Source organism: Diadema antillarum, unplaced genomic scaffold, assembly GCF_040938485.1.
Source record: "Diadema antillarum isolate AM-2024a unplaced genomic scaffold, OU_Dant_1.0 seq00000635_RagTag, whole genome shotgun sequence".
Taxonomy (NCBI): Eukaryota; Metazoa; Echinodermata; class Echinoidea; order Diadematoida; family Diadematidae; genus Diadema; species Diadema antillarum.
The window spans coordinates 1,225,812-1,247,048 of NW_027271552.1; the positions used below are offsets into that span (position 1 = coordinate 1,225,812).

Genomic DNA, 21,237 nt, shown 5'->3' on the forward strand with positions numbered 1-21,237 from the left:
TTAGAAAGTTATGCTATTGACGAACATTGATGAAGAATCGAACGGAAATTACATTCAGAAGAGGGGAAAAAAGTAGGCCTATACATGACCAACAATGTCATAAAAATTATTTATGATAACAAGAAAGTAAACAATAAATCTAGCAGGCTTTAATTTCTAAAAGGTATCTTTCGTAGACTTCCATTGCAATTTTAGTAGTTTCCTATAAACTTGTGGGAATCCCATCAGAGGGAATCCAGTACAGAATCAGCAGTAAGAATCTTTTTTTTTTTCAATTTTCATCAGAAAAGGGCTGATATCAACCGTCTAATACGTGGCGTCCTCAGTGTTTTTTTTAAACTATTTTTAAATCTGTGTGTTGATAGAATGTATTTTATTATTTAAATCCTTGATGGACCTCTTGAAGTTGTACCTCTCACGATCCGGCCATAACATATTTATTTATTGTCATGAGCGGAAACATGGCATCAAAATCATTCTTCGACACTTGGTTGTTATTTTTGCGTTGATGAATGGAAGATTGGTTCAAATATATTGAACTGAATTGAATTAAATACTATTCTTTTAATTGCGCAACGAGAAATTACATTTTTGTTCTTTCATTTTCTATTAGTTTTTTCGTTATTGGCATGACCATAAGCATTAATATATCTCCAACTCTCACCCTTATACTGCTATAACCCTGCAGACTTCCAAGACACAAACATAAACATAAACACAAATAAATTTGAACTGAATTTTCAGGCTATAGAGCACTGTCGAAGCCCTGTTTGAGAGTAAAATTTTGTAAGATAACTGGAATGGCAATATCGAATCCAAGTCTATACTATAGACCCAATCATAACCAAAAAAAACAAAACAAAACAAACAAACAAACAAACAAAAAACAAACAAACAAACAAACATACAGAATGGAGTATAGGGGCCTATTGAATATTAGGTCCTGAGCCACTGGCAAAGCATAGATAGCGCCAAAAAAACAAAACAAAACAAAACAAAACAACAAACAACTCGAAGCAGAAACCAAAAAGAACTGTAAACAAAAACAATCAAACAAAAAACAAAGTATGGCCTTTCCTATCGTTATATATCCGTTCAATCGAATGCATACGATTTACCAAAAACTCATATGGTGCACCTTTTAACCAGATTCATCAGTATTGCCTTTTTGCTGTTTTCGAGGTTCAGACGATGGTGCCATTCAGCTTCGCCTGGCAGAAGTTATTATCTATATTTTATTTTGATATAATGGAAGAAAAAATAACACAAAACTATAGGCAAAGGCAGTGTGACGTTTAATGACTTATATATAGAGAGCAAAATTTCCACATTTTTTTTTTGATTTTTCAATCATAATGGAGCTTGATATTGTCTACCTTGATTTTCATTGTGAGTATAAGATTCAGACTCTTTTATCAGTCCATCTTTATCAATTATAAGTATTAATCTATCTATCTTTCAGTCTCTCAGTCTACTTGTTCGCAGTGATTCTGTCTTTTATAATAAATTTCCTCCTTGGACGCGGTTTTTCGGGAGCGGAACGGGGATGCAGCCTACATGGAGTTCTGTGAGTACAGCTCCACAAGGCGCCTGTAATAAGAGCCTAATTTAGATCGATCAGAAAACTATGTTTTCACCGTTTCATTTTTACATGATCGATTTCATGTAACACGTCACACACGTGCACAAAATTCCGTCGCATTGCCAACAGCAGAAGACCCAACTTTCTTCTTTAAAAATGCCGCCCTTAGCTCAACCAAAGCCCAAAGTGGAGGATGTTGCAGTAGGCATAAAAGCAATTCTGTTGGGCCCACCTGGAGCCGGTAAAGGTACACAGGTAAGAAAGAAAATGTAACTAAAACATACATGCAGCGTCACTGCACTTTCTTCTTGCACGGACCAATGGAAAAGTGTCCTTGTGTGGTCCTACGTACTACAATTGATGTTAGTGGAATGGATAGATAACTACCTGTAATCAAATCAAGTGGCTTAAATTATATTACCTTGTACTCACTAAAGGCTAATGCGTAAATGGGCCACATTTCAAACGCGTATGTACTTTTATACCTACATTGTCATTGACGTTTCAAATTTCACGGAACTAAAATGCACCTAAATCCTACTAAGCCAACATTTAATAGGCAACAACTGAACATGGCCAAGGCCAGACGGCAGAAGGCCTTGATCTAGAGTAAGAACCCCAATTTTCGGCCGGCCTCCAATATCCGGACACTTACCACTTATCACAAGGCAGCAAAGTCGACTGTCACAGCACAAGCATATCACATCGTTTCACACACTTGGCACACTCGTTCACCACGCGAAAATGCCCGAGTCACCTCCAAAAATCCATCTAAAATCCCAAATTTTGCCGTCAAAATCGCGGAATCGCCGCGACTTTTCCAAAGCGCGCGCAAATTAGGGCCCGTGTAAAGAATCGGGGTCGCCGAAAATGCGCTAAAAATTGAAAAATTGCGCTGTTCTGTTGCGAGATTTTTCGCTTATCGCAAGCTCAGAGTGTGATGGTATCCTCAAAAACACAAAAGAAAAACAAAATCTCCGTACGTGCCGATGCAGTGAATAAATGTAATGGGGCTGAATGCAAGTGCAGAGTCCCCAAAATTCGGACACGAACGGGCACCGCAACATCTTCAATGCAACCTTGCGTCAAGAAGGTATGGCGCGCGCGGATTTTTCAGTGGCCTTGTACAAGTATGCGTACTGACATTGCACGCGTGTCCGGATTTTGGAGACGCTGTCCGAATTTTGGGGAATTGACAAGGTGATGATATTTGGGGATTTTGTGAAATTTTATGATCGGTTTGAGAAAATCAATATTAAGAAAAATTAGTTTGATATATGTAACAAACATTATTTTAGATTTCCTTTTGTGGAAAATTATTTGAGTTGAATAAATATTGCAAAAAAGCTTAAGTGTCCGGAAATTGGGGCTTTTACTCTAAACGTTAGATAGAGAAGTAGAATTTTAGATATTGGTAGAACAGTAAATTTATATAGTCATAGAACCTAGACTATCTAAACTCACTTTTAAGATCGGTCTGTATTTTGTCATAAATGTCGGGGCTGGGCTGGGGATTCCGTGGCACGGAGACTGTCTGGCTTCATGGAATTCCCTTGAGGAGAGCCATAAAAGTAAAAAAAAAAAAATGATAAGAAACTCCTCTGGACAGACAGATTTTTCTGTAGAAGCCTAGTTCTACACTAATTTATTTCTAATCCCTCACATAAAATCTAAATTTGAACCAAATTGACACCGATCGGTCAGCGGGAAGCAGGTATCGATGCTGACTTCCATGTCGTCTCTTATCTCTCAAAGCAACTTATTCTTTGCAAGATGTCACAGTATGTGCGATCAGTCTGTCCCATTCAAAATCGATTTGAAGTTGGCCATCTAGCAAAAGTCTAATGTCATGCGATATATCCTTAATTTCAAGACTTCACTACAAAAAGCAATTTAATCGTGACTCCAAGCCAGAGCTAAAAATAAAAATCAATGTAGGAGATTTACCTTTAGATTCTGCAATATTTAGATTTGGGCAAGTTGAAAGAAATCGTTCGGAAAATGTTTGTGTCTGTCTGTCTGTCCATCCATCGCAGTCTGTGTCTGGTTGTGTGTGCGCTGTAGGATCTCTCATATTTAACCCGTTCCTCCCGCAATTCTCCGAGAGCCTTCAATGCCCCAAAACGAGATTCTTTTTTGCACGTTGCCCAGTCGCTGTAAGTACGTAGCGCTAGAGAGTTCAACAATCGCATGCGATCGCTTTGAATTTTGATACTTTAGATCATTTTTTTTGTGTCACCTGTCTGGTCGGGCTAGTTCTCATGTAAACAAAAACTGGCGTCTCGTGATTTTGACAGTGATTTATTGCACAATAAGATTTTATTCGACTTAGGCACAGTGAATTTAATGGTTTTTCCGTGAAAGTGTTCTTGGAATTTCATCGACTTAGGCGAGTATTCGACTTACAAAATTCGACTTGTGAGTGAATTATTACACGTAAGTCAATGGGGAAGAATCGGGACTTTTTAAAATCATTGACTTGCGCGATTATTCGACATATGCGATGTCGACTTAGGCGAGTTTAACTGTATGCAGTTTTCATACAGAAAGAACGAAGAACACTGTTTGATAGAAGCAACTCTAATCTTTCTATCAAAGTCATTTTTCTGGGCCCAGCATTTTAACCCCTTGAGGACGGACTGATGTTGCTACAACATAACTGGGGGGCCAACCAGGCCGGGTCGGCAAGCGCCGTGCGTGCGTGGCAAGGGTGCCAGCGGCAGCCAGCGCTTTTACCACCCGGCGCCAGCCGGCCAGCTAGCTTTCTCTGGCGCTGGCAGCGATCGACGCATCTGGATTTGTGACAACTATAGAGTCTACTTTTTTTTTTTCGTTAGCTAATTGATAAAATTAAACAACTTATACCGACTGTGAGCGAATGGGTAGATGGCATATACGGCTGTAGCCAAAACTTGAACTTCAAGGTAAATATCGGTACGATCCGTGAGTGTTTGTAGACTCTATTTCTTTTGCGATGACCTGGGTACTCGCGTGTAAGCCCCTTATAGATCTATTCACATTTGTGTAAGAGGATAAAAAACACCTGGGGAGAACTATGGCTAGGCGCAGAAAGACGTCTAGATAGTAATCCTAGACTGTTGAGCAGTTTACTGATATAATTAAATACAAATAATGAATCAGAATCTTGAGCTAGATAGTAGATATGGCGCTATCAAAGCAACTAATAATATCAGTTAACTTAAACCTTTTTAGGCTTTTGCCTTTTCTCGGACCAGCGGGGTAGAGTCTGTCTAACGTTTTTTAGATCTTGTCTAGAATTCTGGCAACAGTCCAGACTAGATCAAGACCCGTCTAGACCTATTGACTTCTAGAACCTTTAGCTACATCCTATATCATTTTCGGTTGTCACTAACTTCCGGCAAGTCTTGCTAAGTAAACCAAACTGAAGGCAAATCCTGGCGTTTCTAAGCCGTATAAACTTTAATAAGAAGTTAATTTACGTCGCCTGATGTCAACAACCAAACATTCTACTGTTTAAGGTCTAAGTAACCTTGCATTTAACATCGCGCTAACGCCTAAAATTATAATCTACAAAAGTGATTTTCAAATCAAACTTTCTTAATATGAATTATGCTTATGAAACGGATGTTTGCCACCATTCATGGCAATTTAATATCTATAAGTATCACTTTATCGAAAATTAATTCAAATTCAGAGTTCCTGGCCCAAATTGATTATGGTCAATTTAATGCTGAACGCTTAGTGAAGAAGTAAAAATTTACAACATAAGATTTTTTTACACATCTTGAAACATTCATTTGGCTGTAGTGTAGGCTTTAAATGTTTGTCATATAGTATATACTAATAGCCAGGAAGTGTATTCTAACTTTTGTAAGTATTGCACCAAGCATTTAAAAAATATATATTTAATTAATTCTCAAAATCTTTGATCTGGGGGGCATTTCATGAAGGAACTTGTCGGATAAGATATCTGACAAGTCACTTATATCCGACAAGTTTTGAGAAATTCTTTAGTCTGATTGGCTGATTTCTCTGAACTTGTCGGATATAATTGACTTGTCAGACATTTTATCCGACAAGTTCCTTCATGAAATGCCCCCCTGAACCTGTCTTCTAAAATGAACAACTTTATTTTACGAATATGAATATATGCAGTGATTTAGCCTAATTAAATAAAGAATCTATTAGGCATAGGCCAAAGTTTGTTTAAAAAATCTGTGCAATTTTTATACCCCTGTGTTTCACTTAAGTGATTCATCATGCGTCAAAATTTCACACACTGACGTGCAGCTTCCATTTCCGTTTTTTTGCCTGTTATTTGTGCACCCAAACAACTGCACAATATGTTTTTTTTTTCTGATCCTTTGAAGCTTTCATTTTAGATCGATATGTCTGCATTACTCAATTTGTCCAAAAGAAAGGCATTAAATGCCGCTGAATGACTTTTCCACAGTAAGTAAGTAAAACAATCACAATTTTAGCGCGGCGGTCGCCGACCCAGCGGCCGCGCCCGGCTAACTATGCGCGATGGGTACGCTGGGCTGCTAGCTGCAAGTGCAACTCGCTGGGTAGCTAGCTCGCTGGTGGCTGGGAGCCCCCGTTGGCCCCCAGTTATGGCGGCCGTTATAGCGCCGCTAGCGGCGGTAGGTGAATAGGCCATCGAAATTGAAACGGTCTATACTGGGGCAGGTGTCTGTGGGAAATGCATGTTGTAGCAAAATCAGTCTGTCCACGGCAGCCTAATTCTGCTAGTGTTATCTGCTGTACATGCCTGTACCAGTGTCCACTTCTAGTGGACAACAGCTATTAAAAACAAAGCCTTGACAACTATGCTCAGCCTCTGTGTGGTTGAAGACCAGGATCCAAAATGTCTGCTTGACACAAATCTACATGTAGTGTTTAGTGAGCTGTGGCAAAGGGTGGATAGTGCACAGACCTGCAAGAACTTTTTGATGCAATATCTTTGAGTCTGTGTGCTACAGACGTACATGTACGAGGTAACACTTACTGTATATAAAGTGACAAGCAATCTGAAAAGTCTTCCACTTGTGGGTGTAGTTCGTACTGAGCTAATAAATGATTACTGTTATAATAAGAGCAAAATACTGTAGGTACAGTATGAATGATGTAAACCCTATCTACACAGACTTGAAACATGTGGAAAGTCAAACCTACCCTGGTGGCCAACTGCTTAAAATGCAGCCACTGAACTCCCCAGTTTGCATATGTGTGTGTGATACACACAAATGTCGAAGAAACCGTCTGTAGCAGCCACCCCTGATAGTGTCTCTTTTCATCTCCCTTGTGGTTGGTTGCAATATCTGCAGACAAGACTGACTTTAAAGTCGGACGATCGTCATCCCTAATGGTACGTACATGTAAACTCCCGAACGACCGAAGTTTGTGCATGCAATTGCGCAATGCCAGGACTCGGTGCATATATCCATAAACGTGTGGGACAATGCTGCCACTGAGACACGTGTGTGTGTGTGTGTGCATGTGTGTGTACGTATCATACACAAACATTGTGACCGTGAGCTACGGTGATTGGAGGAGAGAGGCCAGAAGACACGTGGCTCTTTTGGCCTCTCTTCATGCGCATACGCACTCAGAGTGTGCGTCCATTCGGAAGCTCTCGTGACTCGCTCGGACAGCCATTTTGGGTCAGGAGATTTGTAGCACAGAACTCTTGTAGTCTAGAGTGTTGTTCGCTGGCCCATTGAGCCAGCGCTATTCTCATTCGGGATCACTACATTTGATACAGAATGGGGGAGGCAGCGTGTTGCGTTCGTCTCCGTGATGCACAAACCACTCGCCATGATTGCAAGGCTTTAAATATTGCCTGGAGCAGGTGAGGAACTCTGTGCAGAGGACTACATGTAAATGTGCAGTGTACGCAATTTTGCACTTAACTTCAATTCCAGTTTGTTTTAGTGCAACATGATGATGTTCAGTGAATCAAGAATACCTACACAAACTTTTGAATAAATATTATGTTCTCGTAACATTTCAATGATTTTTCAGTACCCCTTTTGATCTCACTGTACAGTACATGTCCAATAAAAAGAGCATATTGATCAACTCGCGAGAGGCAGTCTTTCTGTTTGAACTTTGTGCAAGTTTTATGATACCATTGCATTAATTATCATTATTGTTAAAATTATTTGAATGCAACTTGATTGAATGAATGCTATTAAAAGTATACATAGAAAACCTGTAGACATCCACAGCTTCAAAACAAAAATGCCACAAGAATGCAAGGATGTCAACAAGCTTGTCCTCAGTCTCAGTAGTGATGGAAAGCAGTGCATCCTTCATAGAATATAAACAAGATGCAGTCTGCATGAAGACCCAAACCTTCTCATGTACAAATTTATGGGGGAGCAATGACAGATGAAGACATGAAATGTCTATGAAGTTTGTGTATCTTCTTGTGCATTGCATAAACTGCATGAGAGATGTTTTTTTGACTGCTCATCATACAGGCTGACAAAATACTTATATAATATTGGATGGCCTTGAGATTAATACAAGGAAATATTGGACGAGCTATGCACAAATATTGGACGAGTCGAAGACCAGTCCAATATTTTGCTTAGCGAGTCCAATATTTCCTTGTATTAATCGAAAATAGGACATTCAATATCATCATTATTATCCTACAGAGGATTTTAGCAAAGAATGTTTTCACTCAGGCCTACCCTTTCTGTCTCCGACTCCGAGTGCTGTTCCTACTGTGTAGTGATCCTGACATGGGGTATGGTACATGTACACTCTTCAGTGCAAGTTAATCCACTTCAGTCTCTGATAAAACAGTGATCTATGTATCCAAGGTAGCCGTCATGTTACTGTTTAGCTAATTAAGACCAGAATTAGATGTATTTGTATCTGTGATCTGAGAAAGAATTCACGTCATATCTATACCGTAGATCGTGAAAGATCGAATTAGGCTACTACTACCACAACTAGTCCTACTGTGCTGTATATAACGTATTGTACACACGTACGTACAGTGTGTACATGTACAGTAACTGTAATGACATCGCGCATGCAAATGCAAGCGCAGCGGCGGTGGCCGGCTACATTATATCGCGCGCGGGCTATCTAGCAGTAGCGCTGAGCATGCAGAGCTGCAGATCAATCGTGGCCTTGCGCCTGCATGCACAAAAAAATGCAACTTGTTTTCATCAAACCTAAATTTAACTTCCTGTTATGAAAGTGATATTTTGAAAAATTGTGTGAAAAACAATTTCAACTAATTGATATATGAAATGTGTTTGTATAAACACAGAATTTTAGAAGAAACGATATTCTAGTTAATTCGTGATTGACCAATCACAGACGTTTTTACTTCTTATTTCAGGTCATCTCGTATATATCTCAACCAATCACGGTGCAGTTTATTAAAACTTTGGGGAATCCCCCTCTTGCCGTCCAATATTTTAAATATTGGTCGCCTCGGCAAAAAATATTGGTCGAGTTCAACAAACTTTTTAAGTGAGTTGGAGGTTATGAGGTGCATCGACAAAATAACACTTGTATTTGGGCTCTAAAAATCCTCTGTATGGATAATAATTCCCCATATTGGACATTAATGTACAATGCACATAAAGGGATGGTATACAAAAATTGTACATTTGGTTGAGTGTGTAGTGATTCAGATTTTAGCTCTTTAATGTGAGATAATTACAGCCACTTACACATGAAATATTAATAAGCATACAGTTCTAAGAGGAATTAAAGTCTATGTGATGAAAATTATGGTAGTTTTGAAATGGCTGATAAATATTCTAGTACAAAGTAAAAATGGTCCTAATAAAAGTTGGGTCTTACCTTTTATTAGAATCACTTTGTTTTACTTTGTTTTTGGATATCTCAGCCATTTCAAAACTGATTTTCATCAAATAAACTTTGAATTCCTCTAGGAATTGTATGGGCTTTTAAATATCATACATTGTGGTTTCTCATTATCTTGCTAAAAAGTTAAAACTTGAATAATCATCTGAACTAAAACCATACCATCCCTCAAAGATCGTTAGTATTATTATCTGCAATTTGCCGCTGTGTTCTTCAATTTCTGCATGAAGGCAGGCAGTGACACAACATGTAGATGATAGTCTTGTGCTTTATGAGATTATGGTGCTGTGTACACATGATTTGGCAGATACAGATCAAAGTCTGCAAATTTGTCTTATCAAGAATCCAATCAGGGCATGAACTAACATGTCTAAGAACTAAACAGGGAGAATAATGCAGTAGGCAGAGGCAGAGGGAGTTGTAAGAAGAGAGAAAGAAAAACAAGGTGAATAAAAAAGAGAAAAATGAAGAGACAAAAGATAAAAGAGGAGAAGACGGCTATGGTAAAGTTCGCATAGACTAAACTGGTGGTGATTCCAAATTTTAAGAGAGAAATACAAGAGAGAGAGAGAGAGAGAGAGAGAGAGGGAGATGGAAAAGCAATCTAAAATAGCGCTGGGTCATGGTTATTGCCAAAGCTGAAGTTCTTTTTTTTTTTAACCTTTCTGCTTGTAAACTGTAGAGGGAGCAAGTTCACTTTCAGTCAGTCCCATCAAGCACAAGCCCACACAGGTTTAATATGCTATCCATGCACTCCCAGGGCTGCTTACACTGCCTAATGATTATTGCTGCACAGACACAATAGAACTTTGTACATGTTTTATAATGTGAAACATTTGATAACCTTTTAGTCCAATGTATCTTGTCTTTCTCAATGTTCTTGCTCCAGTTTTAACTAATAGTCTATACAGGACAAGTTTAACCATGTGTGCTGTGTTGTACATGCATTGTAATTGTTATGTATTGTAAGAGGTGTACACCACCTCTTGGCAGTCTTACAGGAGAGTGAATAAAGATAACACAGTGGAATTGTTGGATGCAATGTAAAAATCATAATTAGCTATGATTACAAACTGTAGTTTGAGAGTGATCAAAAACTCAAGATACTGTTTGGCTACAAAAGAAACCCAACAGTGCTACTACCGTATTGTTATGTACTTGCAGTATATTGTATCCCCTTGCTTGATGTTTGCAATTAAAGATATTTCTATGAGTAATGAGAAACATTCCATGGGCCTACTTATAAAAAAAAATCATTCAATAATCTCAGATATTCAAAGATGTGAAGGTTTAATGTCAGTCTGTTGACTATTGCAATTATACAGATTAGAAAGTGTGTATATTATATCCAGATTATATTATTAATATTGCAATTGATGTTCTTTCTTTGTTTGTTTGTTTCTTTTTAATTTGTTTGTTTTTGAGGGAAGAAGAAATCTGTGACTAAAATTGACCCTGCTTTAATACAGAATGTAGTTTTGATATGATGCACATTTGATGAGACTTAAAGGACAAGTTCACCTTCATAAACATAAGGATTGAGAGAATGCAACAATATTAGTAGAACACATCAGTGAAAGTTTGAGGAAAATTGGACAATCGATGCAAAAGTTATGAATTTTTAAAATTTTTGTGTTGAAACCGCTGGATGAGGAGACTACTACAGCTTGTGAGTCATATGCGTACAACAGTATAAAGAAAATGTAAAAGAAAATTCAACATATTTTCATTTTTTTCGCATAATAAAAGTGCTCTTGACTTGCCTCTTTCTAAAGGCAGGGGGAATAATATTGCCCATAACATTTGTCGGCAACGAGTCAGGGGAATGTGTACTTTTTTCAAAAGATGGAATTTTGTGAAATTCTCTTTATATTTTCCTTATATTGTTGTACGCTAGTTATTCATACACTGCAGTAGTCTTCTCATCCAGCGGTTGCTGCACAAAAATTTTAAAAATTCATAACTTTTGAACGGATTGTCTGATTTTCCTCAAACTTTCAATGATGTCACTGTGTTCTACTGATATTGCTACATTCTCTCAATCCTTATGTTTATAAAGGTGAACTTGTCCTTTAATGGGTCTTGCAACTAAAACATATGCAACAATGCTTCAAATACATTGTAGACTTGTATCAATTCATAATCAGTGTACAGTACTCTCTGATTGACAGTGGCATCATTTTATCATGTGGTCTCAAGAGAGACATTACAGATGAGGCAGAATCTATTATCAACTTCCTAACCTGTCAATTCCTGAGTGATAACCTTGTAGTCTGGGTGTGCTGCAATAGAAGCTTATTCTGCACAAATGACGCCACATTGAATTCATTGTTTTACTAACTACTGTATTAAAAAGGGGGGAAAAAATCCTGCAGTGTAGTGTGGGCCATACCAGCATCATGTGCATGCAGTACATGTCCCTGAACAAAAAGCACAGTGAGCATGGCACATAAAAATTGCATTATATGAATGCAATTTATCATACTGTGTATTTTATCGGTATCAAAGGTTGATATTCTCAGAATGCACTAGTGTGTACACAGCTTGTGTACATGTACGTGCAGAGTGTACATACAGTAATAGCAAGATGCTTCAATGGAGAAATCTCCCAAAGGGCGTGGCTGAGTGGCATCCTGGCATTACTGTAGCTGCGAGCCCCACCCCACCCCCAGTGGTGAGGATGCAGGTCATCTACAGCCTGTATACAGATTGCTGCTGTGATCGTCAGCCGTTACTGCCTGTGTTAATGCTGGGGTCTTTGCTGAGTATAATTGTAAATGCTGCTCGTCTGTGCATGCAGTGCAAGGAGCTTTCCCCAGGGTTTGGAATGTAGGCTGTAGGCTGCTACGGTCTGGTCCACTCTTTAATGTGTGTGTGATTGTGTGTGTTTAGCGGTGTACCTGGTACCGGTTATCATCCTGTGATTTCTGTGGCTCAGTGGACGGGACAGATTCCAGTGCTCCATATTGAGGGAAAGTGAATGGATTGTATCATCGTGACTTGACGTGTCTAATACAATTCTTCTCCAGTGGTGGAATATGTATGTTTGTATTGGAATTCCCGCTTGTGCTGTCTCAGCTCTGTTTACAGTTTGACTCCCTGCACGCTTGAAATTTGTTCTGCCTATGGGAAGGGTTTATGAACCATACTGTCAATGTCAATGTCAATGTGCTATGTGATATGATATATCATCGAGGTCACTGTTTGCAAATGGTGTAGGCTTATGAAATGTATTAGGCCTATATACAAATTGTATGCCACCTCTCTCATCCGGATGACTGTTGACATGGGTTTGCACTTTATTTTAGTGTGAAGCAGTATTGTCAGGACTTGTGTTGTTGGCGTGCATCAATGTCGGATTCATTTCTTGCCGGTATATTGTTTCATCTTGTGCAGACAAATTGGTTGATTTTTAAGTGCAGGATGATTTGTTCTCCTGCGCACCGTCCTTTACTAAAATATTTCTTGTGCTTCCGTATTGCAATTTGTAGCAATTTTATTTTGTTTTTGACATTTATGCAGTGAATTAATTTTTACAGTGTGATTTGTGAAGTATTGACCATACATATGCAAATTTGCAGCTTCTCAGCCATTGGAAATAGATGCAACAACTATCACTGTACAGTTCCGATACAGTAGTTTTACCGGTATTCTGCAGAAGATGAAAATTATTTGCAGGACTTTACATGTGGCCAACATATATTTATCCTCCTGAATACCGCCAGTACAAATGTGTACTCTTGATGTACACGTAACACAATGTCTGTGGCATGTACATGTAGGCCTAATAGTTCTCTGAGGCTTTGTGTGGCTGTTGCAAGGCTGTTGCAATCAAAATTGCCAGGCACCAAAGCTTTGGTGTGAGCATGTTTTAATAGAAAACATCATCAACTATAAAATGTAAGATTACATTTTGTAGTACACTGTTGTTGAGGTTTATGGATTTCTTCTTCTGTCGTATGAGGCAATATACAACAGGGTTGGTGAGGGGTTATACATAGACATCTCAATACAGTCGGTTGATATTGCATATTAAAGCTAGCTATGTTTTGTGTAGGATACAATTCATAATGCAGATTTTCCAGAGGCTGAATGTTGTACTTCCAGTCAGAGGCAGACTTGTAATCGAATTAATGCAACATTTGTAGACTTTTTTGTACAAAGGACCTGAGGCACAGATGTACTGGCTTAAAAGTAGCAGGAGTCTCTATAGCAGCACAGTTACAAGTTGAAGCAGGGAGTTGTTTTTTTCACACCTCACTGGTATAATAAGATTAATTCTACTCATTCCCCTCTCCTACATTGGTAAAGCATTTCCTCATTTTTTTTTGTTTTGCCTGTCAGCTACAATCCTGTACCTCAGGAATGCAGTTTGCTCGTAGCCGTGATGAGCACGTCCTCTATACAATGTAGTTGTATGCGTGGAATACTGTACAGTTATCCCCGTTTCTTCTTACCAGGATTATTAGCAGAGTTGAGAAATGTATGTGGGTGGGTATTTTCTGCATGGATGATCCCTTGATAGCAGAGCTTACAATGTGGGTCAAAAAAAGAAAGTAGCTCGCCCAGGCTGGGACAACAAAATAAAAGGAGAGAAAGATATCAGTTTGGATACTAGGATGTAGGCCTACATTGTATAAAGCGCTCCGGACTGGTTTATGCGAATCCTACAACAGTATGGACGCTTGAAAATCAAAACAAAATACTGCAAAATCTGTGTTCTGTATTATTCTCTCAGTATTCCAGTAAATCAAATGAGCCCTGTTAAAACCTGATTTACATTGGTCTGCAACAATGACAGCCCTACAATAAGCTCAAGGAAGTACGCCAGAGATTTGAAAGTCTGATACCACCTGTGTGGAGCTGTCATTGCATTTAAGTAGTACTGGAACGGGATGTTTTGTATTTCCTTTGTACAGTAGCAAAGTCCAAATACAAGAAAAGACATACTGTCCAATTACACTGTCTCAAATGTCACATATTTGAAGTAGGATCGGAGACCTGTGTGTTTGGTGTGAAAATACATGTATGTGCTGGTTAGTGTCATTACTAATTGATGAATTACTGGTAAATATACATTGCTCTACTTTCAGAGTGTGTTTTTATGTTTAGCGTATAATTCATGGTGTTATGCAATATTACAATCAATGTTACTTTTCAGCGCAATTGAAGGCCTGTCAATATTACTGTGCACTGTATGTAAACATTGCTGTATCCTACAACAGCTCTTTTAAAGTAACTCATACCCAAGAAGGTTATCGTGCTTCCTGCTGATAGGCCTACAGGTTGTACCAAGTCCTGCTCTTCTAAACCAAGAAGTTGTGTCTAATTTAAAGGGAAGATAAACCCCAAGAACAATGTGGATTGAGTGAAAGCAGCAACATTAGTAGAACACATCAGTGAAAGTTTGAAGAAAATCGGACAATCGATGCAAATGTTATGAATTTTTAAAGTTTTGGTGTTGGAACCGCTGGATGAGGAGACTACTAGAGGTTATGACGTATGAGTGGACAACAATACCAAGAAAATATAAAGAAAATACTACAAAAATCCATTTTTCATGAAAAGTACAAATTCCATCAATTTGATATTGACATATGTTAAGGGTAGCAATTATTCCCCCTGCTTTCTGAAAGCGGTTGGTCCACTGCTCTTTCATAATTCTAGAAAAGTGAATTTTTGTTGAATTTCCTTTATATTTTCTTTGTATTGTTGTCCACTCATACGTCATATCCTCTAGTAGTCTCCTCATCCAGCGGTTCCAACACCAAAACTTTAAAAATTCATAACTTTTGCATCGATTGTCCGATTTTCCTCAAACTTTCATTTATGTGTTCTACTAATGTTGCTGCTTTCACTCAATCCACATTGCTCTTTGGGTTTACCTTCCCTTTAACTCCTTGTCCAAATCTTGGCCTGGCATACAACATACACATTGTATGTGTGTGACATGAAACCCAGTGGGTACAGTTCAGGTTTATACTCTGTCTGTACGTAGGACAACAAGTTGAATAATAGCGACCTGCCCTAATTAAAAATCAATGACAGTACACTGCACTGTAAGCATAGTGTTTCAACTGACTCCCAGAAATTTTACCATTTCTACCAGCACATTTTGATACAACATTGTTTTAGTACATGTGTATTAAATCATGCATGCATTGACAAGTGTACAATTGTGCATTGTTTGGTTTTAGAGCTTCAAGTTGGTTCCATGCATACAGAAAATACAGGGACCCAAATCCCAAATATGAATGTGCATCGAGTGAAAGCAGCAATATTTGTAATTTAATACATCAGTATAAGTTTGTGGAAAATTGGACAATCAATTCAAAAGTTATGAATATTTAAACTTTTGGTGCCAACATTGCTGGATAAGGCAAGTACTATACTCTCAATTGTCAATCAGACAGCTTGTGATCAATATGAATTTACAATGTACATTTGAAGAGTCCATGGTTTGTGCTGTACATGATGTACAATGGTGTACACATGTTGTATGTTTCGGTTACCAAGTGAACTATCAAAATCAGTCACCTGTGTAGGAGGCCTGTCAATGAACTACAAATGTGTAAGCAGGGTCAATTTGTGTCACAGATTTTGTCTTGCCTCAAAAAACAAACAAACAAAACAGAACAAAACAAAACAAGTTTCATCACTTGAGACTATCCAAATTTAGCAGTGCTGATATCATCTGTATGTACGCTCTACAGTACCGGTACATAGTACAGTGAACATGATACGATGCTCAGTGGACACCTTTTCTACTGTCAATGTACTAGGTGTTTCAAAAAACATTTCCCACTTTTGATTCTTGATAATTCAACAACTATATATCAGATAACACTGCCATTGATATGAGTGATAACTGAATAGTGTACAATTTGGTTGAAGGTGGTTTAAATATGAAAGCATAAATAAGTTTCATGAAATCCATGATTAATTTCACAGTTAGGTTCCAGACTTTGCTCTATTTTCAAACCTCTGTACAAAATTTCACTTTGCACAGGGGTCAATGGGTGTGTATGGGAGTGTGTGGTTAACACCCTGACAATGGTCCTCAACAATGGCCAGGGTTTGAATGCTTCATTATTCATTCATGAGAAATTCCACTATCACAGCTAGTCTTTATTCAGCCCCTGGCAGTATCTGTGTAAAGTCAAACGCCTGTCGATACTATCGTTGAGTCGCGTCAGTGCTCTCCCTACTTCTGAAAAACAAAATTACAATGAATACCTTGTGTTCTATCGTAAATGTGGTGACAGGAAGTAAAGAAAATCAATTAGAGTAATACACTTGTGTATAATTATTATGGAGCCTTAAATAAATCTACTCTGAAACAAATCGCCCCAGTGATGAATGTTGTGAACTCTTTACCAAAAATGATCTCTTTTTATCGAAAAAGCAAAAAATTTGTCAGACTATTTAATTAGTAGACAGTTGTTTTAAAATGAGGAACTTAAGATCATTTATGCTTATTTATATCCCAAATTTAGTGATATGTGAAGTAAAATTCGAAAATGATTGCCAGCTGGAATGGGTGTTTGCAAGCACTTTACCGTGCATGAATTCAGACTAGCAGTGCCCAGGGCAATCCACATGAATTATTGATTAAGCATTCATGTGACAGGGAGCGCAAGACTGACGCCTAGTCAACAGGTGGTTCAGACATGTCCATTGTTCAGGGCCATTGTCAGCACACACTCACATACATTGTACACATCATTGGTTCCTGTGCGAAGTTCAATTTTTGTACAGAGGGTCAACATTTGACCAAAATCTGAAACCTTACTTCAAAATCAATCTTAGCTTTAAAGAAACTGATTTATGCTTTCACGTGCAAATCACCTTCAACCAAATTGTACACTATCCAGCTATCACTCATATCAATGACAGTTTTATCGAATGAATAGTTTTTGAAATATTTATGATCAAAAGTGGGAAATGTTTTTTGAAACACCTAGTACATTGTACAATTCACATTGTACTGTCAGCCAAAGACTGATGAAAATGTTTCTCCTTCGCTGGGCCTCCATATACCACAGTACATTGATTGATTATGCCTGTAATGCTGGCATGCTGTGGATAACACGAGGTACAGTAGCACACCACTGTCGACATTGCAATTGCCTGCTGTAGACTGTTAAAAAGATGTTCAATAGCCCACCAAATTGAAAAAAAAATGGAGTGAAAAACAAAAACATAGTACAGGCACAGACCCATGCACACCACGCAAAAATGGCTTTTGTTTTTTGTTTTGTTTTGGTGTTTTTTTTAATAGAAAGAACAGCACTTATTTTCATCATTACATTTGTAATATCATCAAAGCAATAGAGGTCTACAATCTTGTGAATGTCTGTGAACTAACGGCCCATAGTGTTAGTAGGCAGGCATGGATACCGTACCTCCAAATCACTGACTTGGTCATGATTGTACATGTAACTGTCTAGTGTCATCTAAATCTTTGTGGCATTTTGCATCATTTTGATTTGCTGGGACTGTCTATGGTAGCATCAAGTATTTAGATGTTTGATGCAGTACATTGTGGGGGTATTTCTTTTTTGTATGGTTTCATATCCTCCAGGTTTCCAAACAAAACCAACCAAAAACAACAAAACAACAACAACAACAACAACTACAACAACAACAAAAACCACACACACACACAGGAAAACAAAATCTGTTACAATGTATGTATCTTGAAGGTGCTAGGACCTCCAATTTTAATAACTTTTTGTGACCAGTAGGCCTTACCTCACTGCAAATGTGCCTAACAAGAGACCAGAAGTGGTATTGGCAAATCGGGACCACCAAATTCAAATTGTTAAAAGCAACACCTCTTTGTAAACAAGCTTGCCATTTAGCGAGGTTTACCTGTATGTCCTTTGCATGTACACTCTTGTTCCAGGAAATGTTGCTGTTTTGATTTGCATCAGTTGTGCAGAATTCTGTCAGGATGGAACACAAAATACCACTACACCTGGATTGAAGGAGGAATATACTGTAGTTTGATCATTCTTGTTTTTATCATTCTGATCATAGTGCATTCATACTCATGGGTTTAACCCATATGCCCATGGTTCTGAATCTCCATCCACTTTCTACAAGACACACAGAAATCCCAGAGACAATGACCTACCCATTGTAAACCATCCAGTCCTTGAATCATTTTGCAGGTGCCTATACACTAAGATGCTGGTCATGAATGTGATTCTGCCAGAGTTTTGATAGTTTGTCCACAGTTCAAATGCTTTTTAATAGAGGTTTGAAACCTTCCCAATTTCCTTCCTCTTCTAGATCTTTCCGCTGCCTTGCCTAGGAAGGAAATGACGTTCTTGTTTGACTCAATGACGACCTCAAGAGGTGCATGACCTGATGGTCCATAACTCTCAGCGTAGTTTATATTTTGTGGTTTGGTGTGTATTCAGATTCATCCATGATGTGTGAGTCGAGTGTACAGCTGGTTTCAACTGCATTTTGCGGCCACTTTGAATTGCTAATAATGCAACTGGAATAACAACTGAGGAATATGGGCTTGCCATGAAGAGATTCAAATGAGTGGATGTAAATTTATGACTCCCCCTATCTTCCTGCATATCCCCCCACCCCCCCCCCCCCCAACCAAACACTCCCCAAATCTGATTCCTGCTTTATAAACAGATAAAGATAAAGATAAAGCCTGCAGACGGAGTTCACCATTACAATCCAGAAAAGGGAGTTGTGTGAGCTGCATCATCAATTTCAAACTCCTGATGCTCCGTGGAAGCATTGCTCAGAGACTTTAAAGATAACATTGCCTTCGCTGAACATCTGAGAACGAAAAAGAAGCTCAGCGATAGTCTGAAGATAATTGGCGACCTGACGTTCTAAAAATGTCGGCGGCGATCGAGGGTCGGAATCCGGGAGCTGCCCTGCGAGAGGGCGAGGGAGTCCCGGAGCAGCAGGGGGCTGAGCGCCCCAAGTTCTGCATCGTGCTTGTGGGACCCCCTGGAGCAGGGAAAGGAGCTCAGGTAGAAAACTGTTTCTTGCCTGGCAGCAAATTGTTCTCTTTTTTATGTTCTTTTTTTCATTGTCTTTCTTTTCTTTTTTGTGATAGTTTCATTTAGTTTTTGCATGTGTCTGGTGGTTTTTTTTTTTGTATATTCTGTATCCCTCTATCCCAAAGAGGCATTATTGTAAATGGAATTCTTTAAAGGGATAGTACAGTATTGGTGGAGATGAGAATTGGGCTTTTAACTTTTTGCGAGATACCAAGAAAACACTTATGATATAGTACAGAGCATACCATTTTAAGAGGAATTCAAAGTTTATTTGATGAAAATCGGGTTTGGACTGAATGAAACATCCAAAAATAAAGTGAAACAAGCGATCGTAATAAAGTGTGGGTCCCACACTTTATTAGAATCGCTCTTTTTTGGATATCTCAGCCATTTCAAAACCAATTTTCATCAAATAAATGTTGAATTCCTCATAGAATTACATGCTCTTTCATATTTCATAAGGGGTTTCTCATTATCTCACCAGAAAATGTTAGAAACCTGAAATTAGGTCTCAACCAAAACTGTATGATCCCTTTAATGTTATGTTGCAAGTAGATCTTTTGGGGTTCATCCCCTCCCAGCCAGAAAGCTTCAAATGAGTCTTCTGCAGATGATATGCCAGTGAGTGCAATCTATCACTTTGAACCACTTGTCCAACTCTCACACTGTAGTCACTACCTCCAAATACATGATCATATTCATACACTTTACAAAGTGTCTTCAGAAATTTTCTTCAAATTGTCCTCTTTGGCCAAAGAAGAAAGATAATGCTTGATATTGCCGTGATTATATATTATTTTTCTTTCTTCTTCCCTACTGAAAACTTACCAGGTATGTTTATTGTTGTGTTTGTTTCTTTGTTTCTGTTATCTTTTCCTTAATGTTTTGCTTGGATTGAGATATGAGTATTCTTTATAATGAATGGTGAAAGGTGTAAATTATGAGATCATCCCTTTGAATGTATCTTTGAATCATCTATGAAAGGAAAGAAAACATCAGATAGAACACTGACAGATCTTCCCTGTGAAGTAGTGGGGCTAGATGTTGTCATTTTTATCCCTCGTGTAGTACAGGTAAACAACCATCTACAATGTAATAAATATCTCCAGGGGGAAAAAATGATGAAATCGTTAATGCAGTGCGTTCAGTAGGAAATCCAAACATGCAATTTCTCATTGGAACATCAATAGAAGAATAAATCAAAGCAATCAGCAACTTTGTGAAATTATAAGATTTTAGATTACACAATTATGAACTGTGTCATGTGCTTTTTGGTTTCAGTTTGATTAACTACCAGACATCATGCATACCAGGGGTGTCACAAAATAGATCCTATGGTACACATGATGGTCTTTTTCAAAGTAATTAAACTTTCAACTTTTAATGACAAGCAAGTACACTCTAAACAGCTGTTTCAGCTGCTCAGACCAAGGTGGTATTCTACGGACTATGCCTAGCTACAATGTAGTATCTCCTTGTTCAGACGTGGATGGGGAAGCTACATGTAGTCACATGCACCGCTCATGCAAGCAAGGCAAGAGATGCGTTTCTGTGTCTGTTTGGGTGGACCAGCGGGCAGCCCCTGGGAAATATTTATGTCAGCAAAGGATGAAAGGCATTCACATGTAATGTGGAGACTTTCAATTATCCAGTGATTGCTACTTTCCCTGTGTGATAAAGAGTCTGAATTGTAGACTACCCAATGACTGTTCTAGCAGTAGGAGAGATTAGTGTTTCCATGAAGAGAGCGTGGCGATGGTGTGATGCGGATGGTTT

The 21,237-nt window shown here is 38.5% G+C and overlaps 1 protein-coding gene across 2 annotated transcripts in view; it reads left to right on the forward strand.

Annotated features, from left to right (window-relative positions):
- Positions 1-1,738: 1,738 nt before the first annotated feature.
- Positions 1,739-21,237, forward strand: part of LOC139736286 (adenylate kinase 2, mitochondrial-like) — a 28,313-nt gene continuing 8,814 nt past the window's right edge. Inside the window, exon 1 of one of the 2 annotated variants that reach the window (XM_071647017.1) lies at positions 1,739-1,837. In XM_071647017.1, the coding sequence (XP_071503118.1) occupies positions 1,739-1,837 (99 nt within the window). Of the gene's footprint in view, positions 1,838-19,081; positions 19,432-21,237 lie in introns of those variants that run through there. The other variant, XM_071647018.1, reaches the window with a different exon arrangement.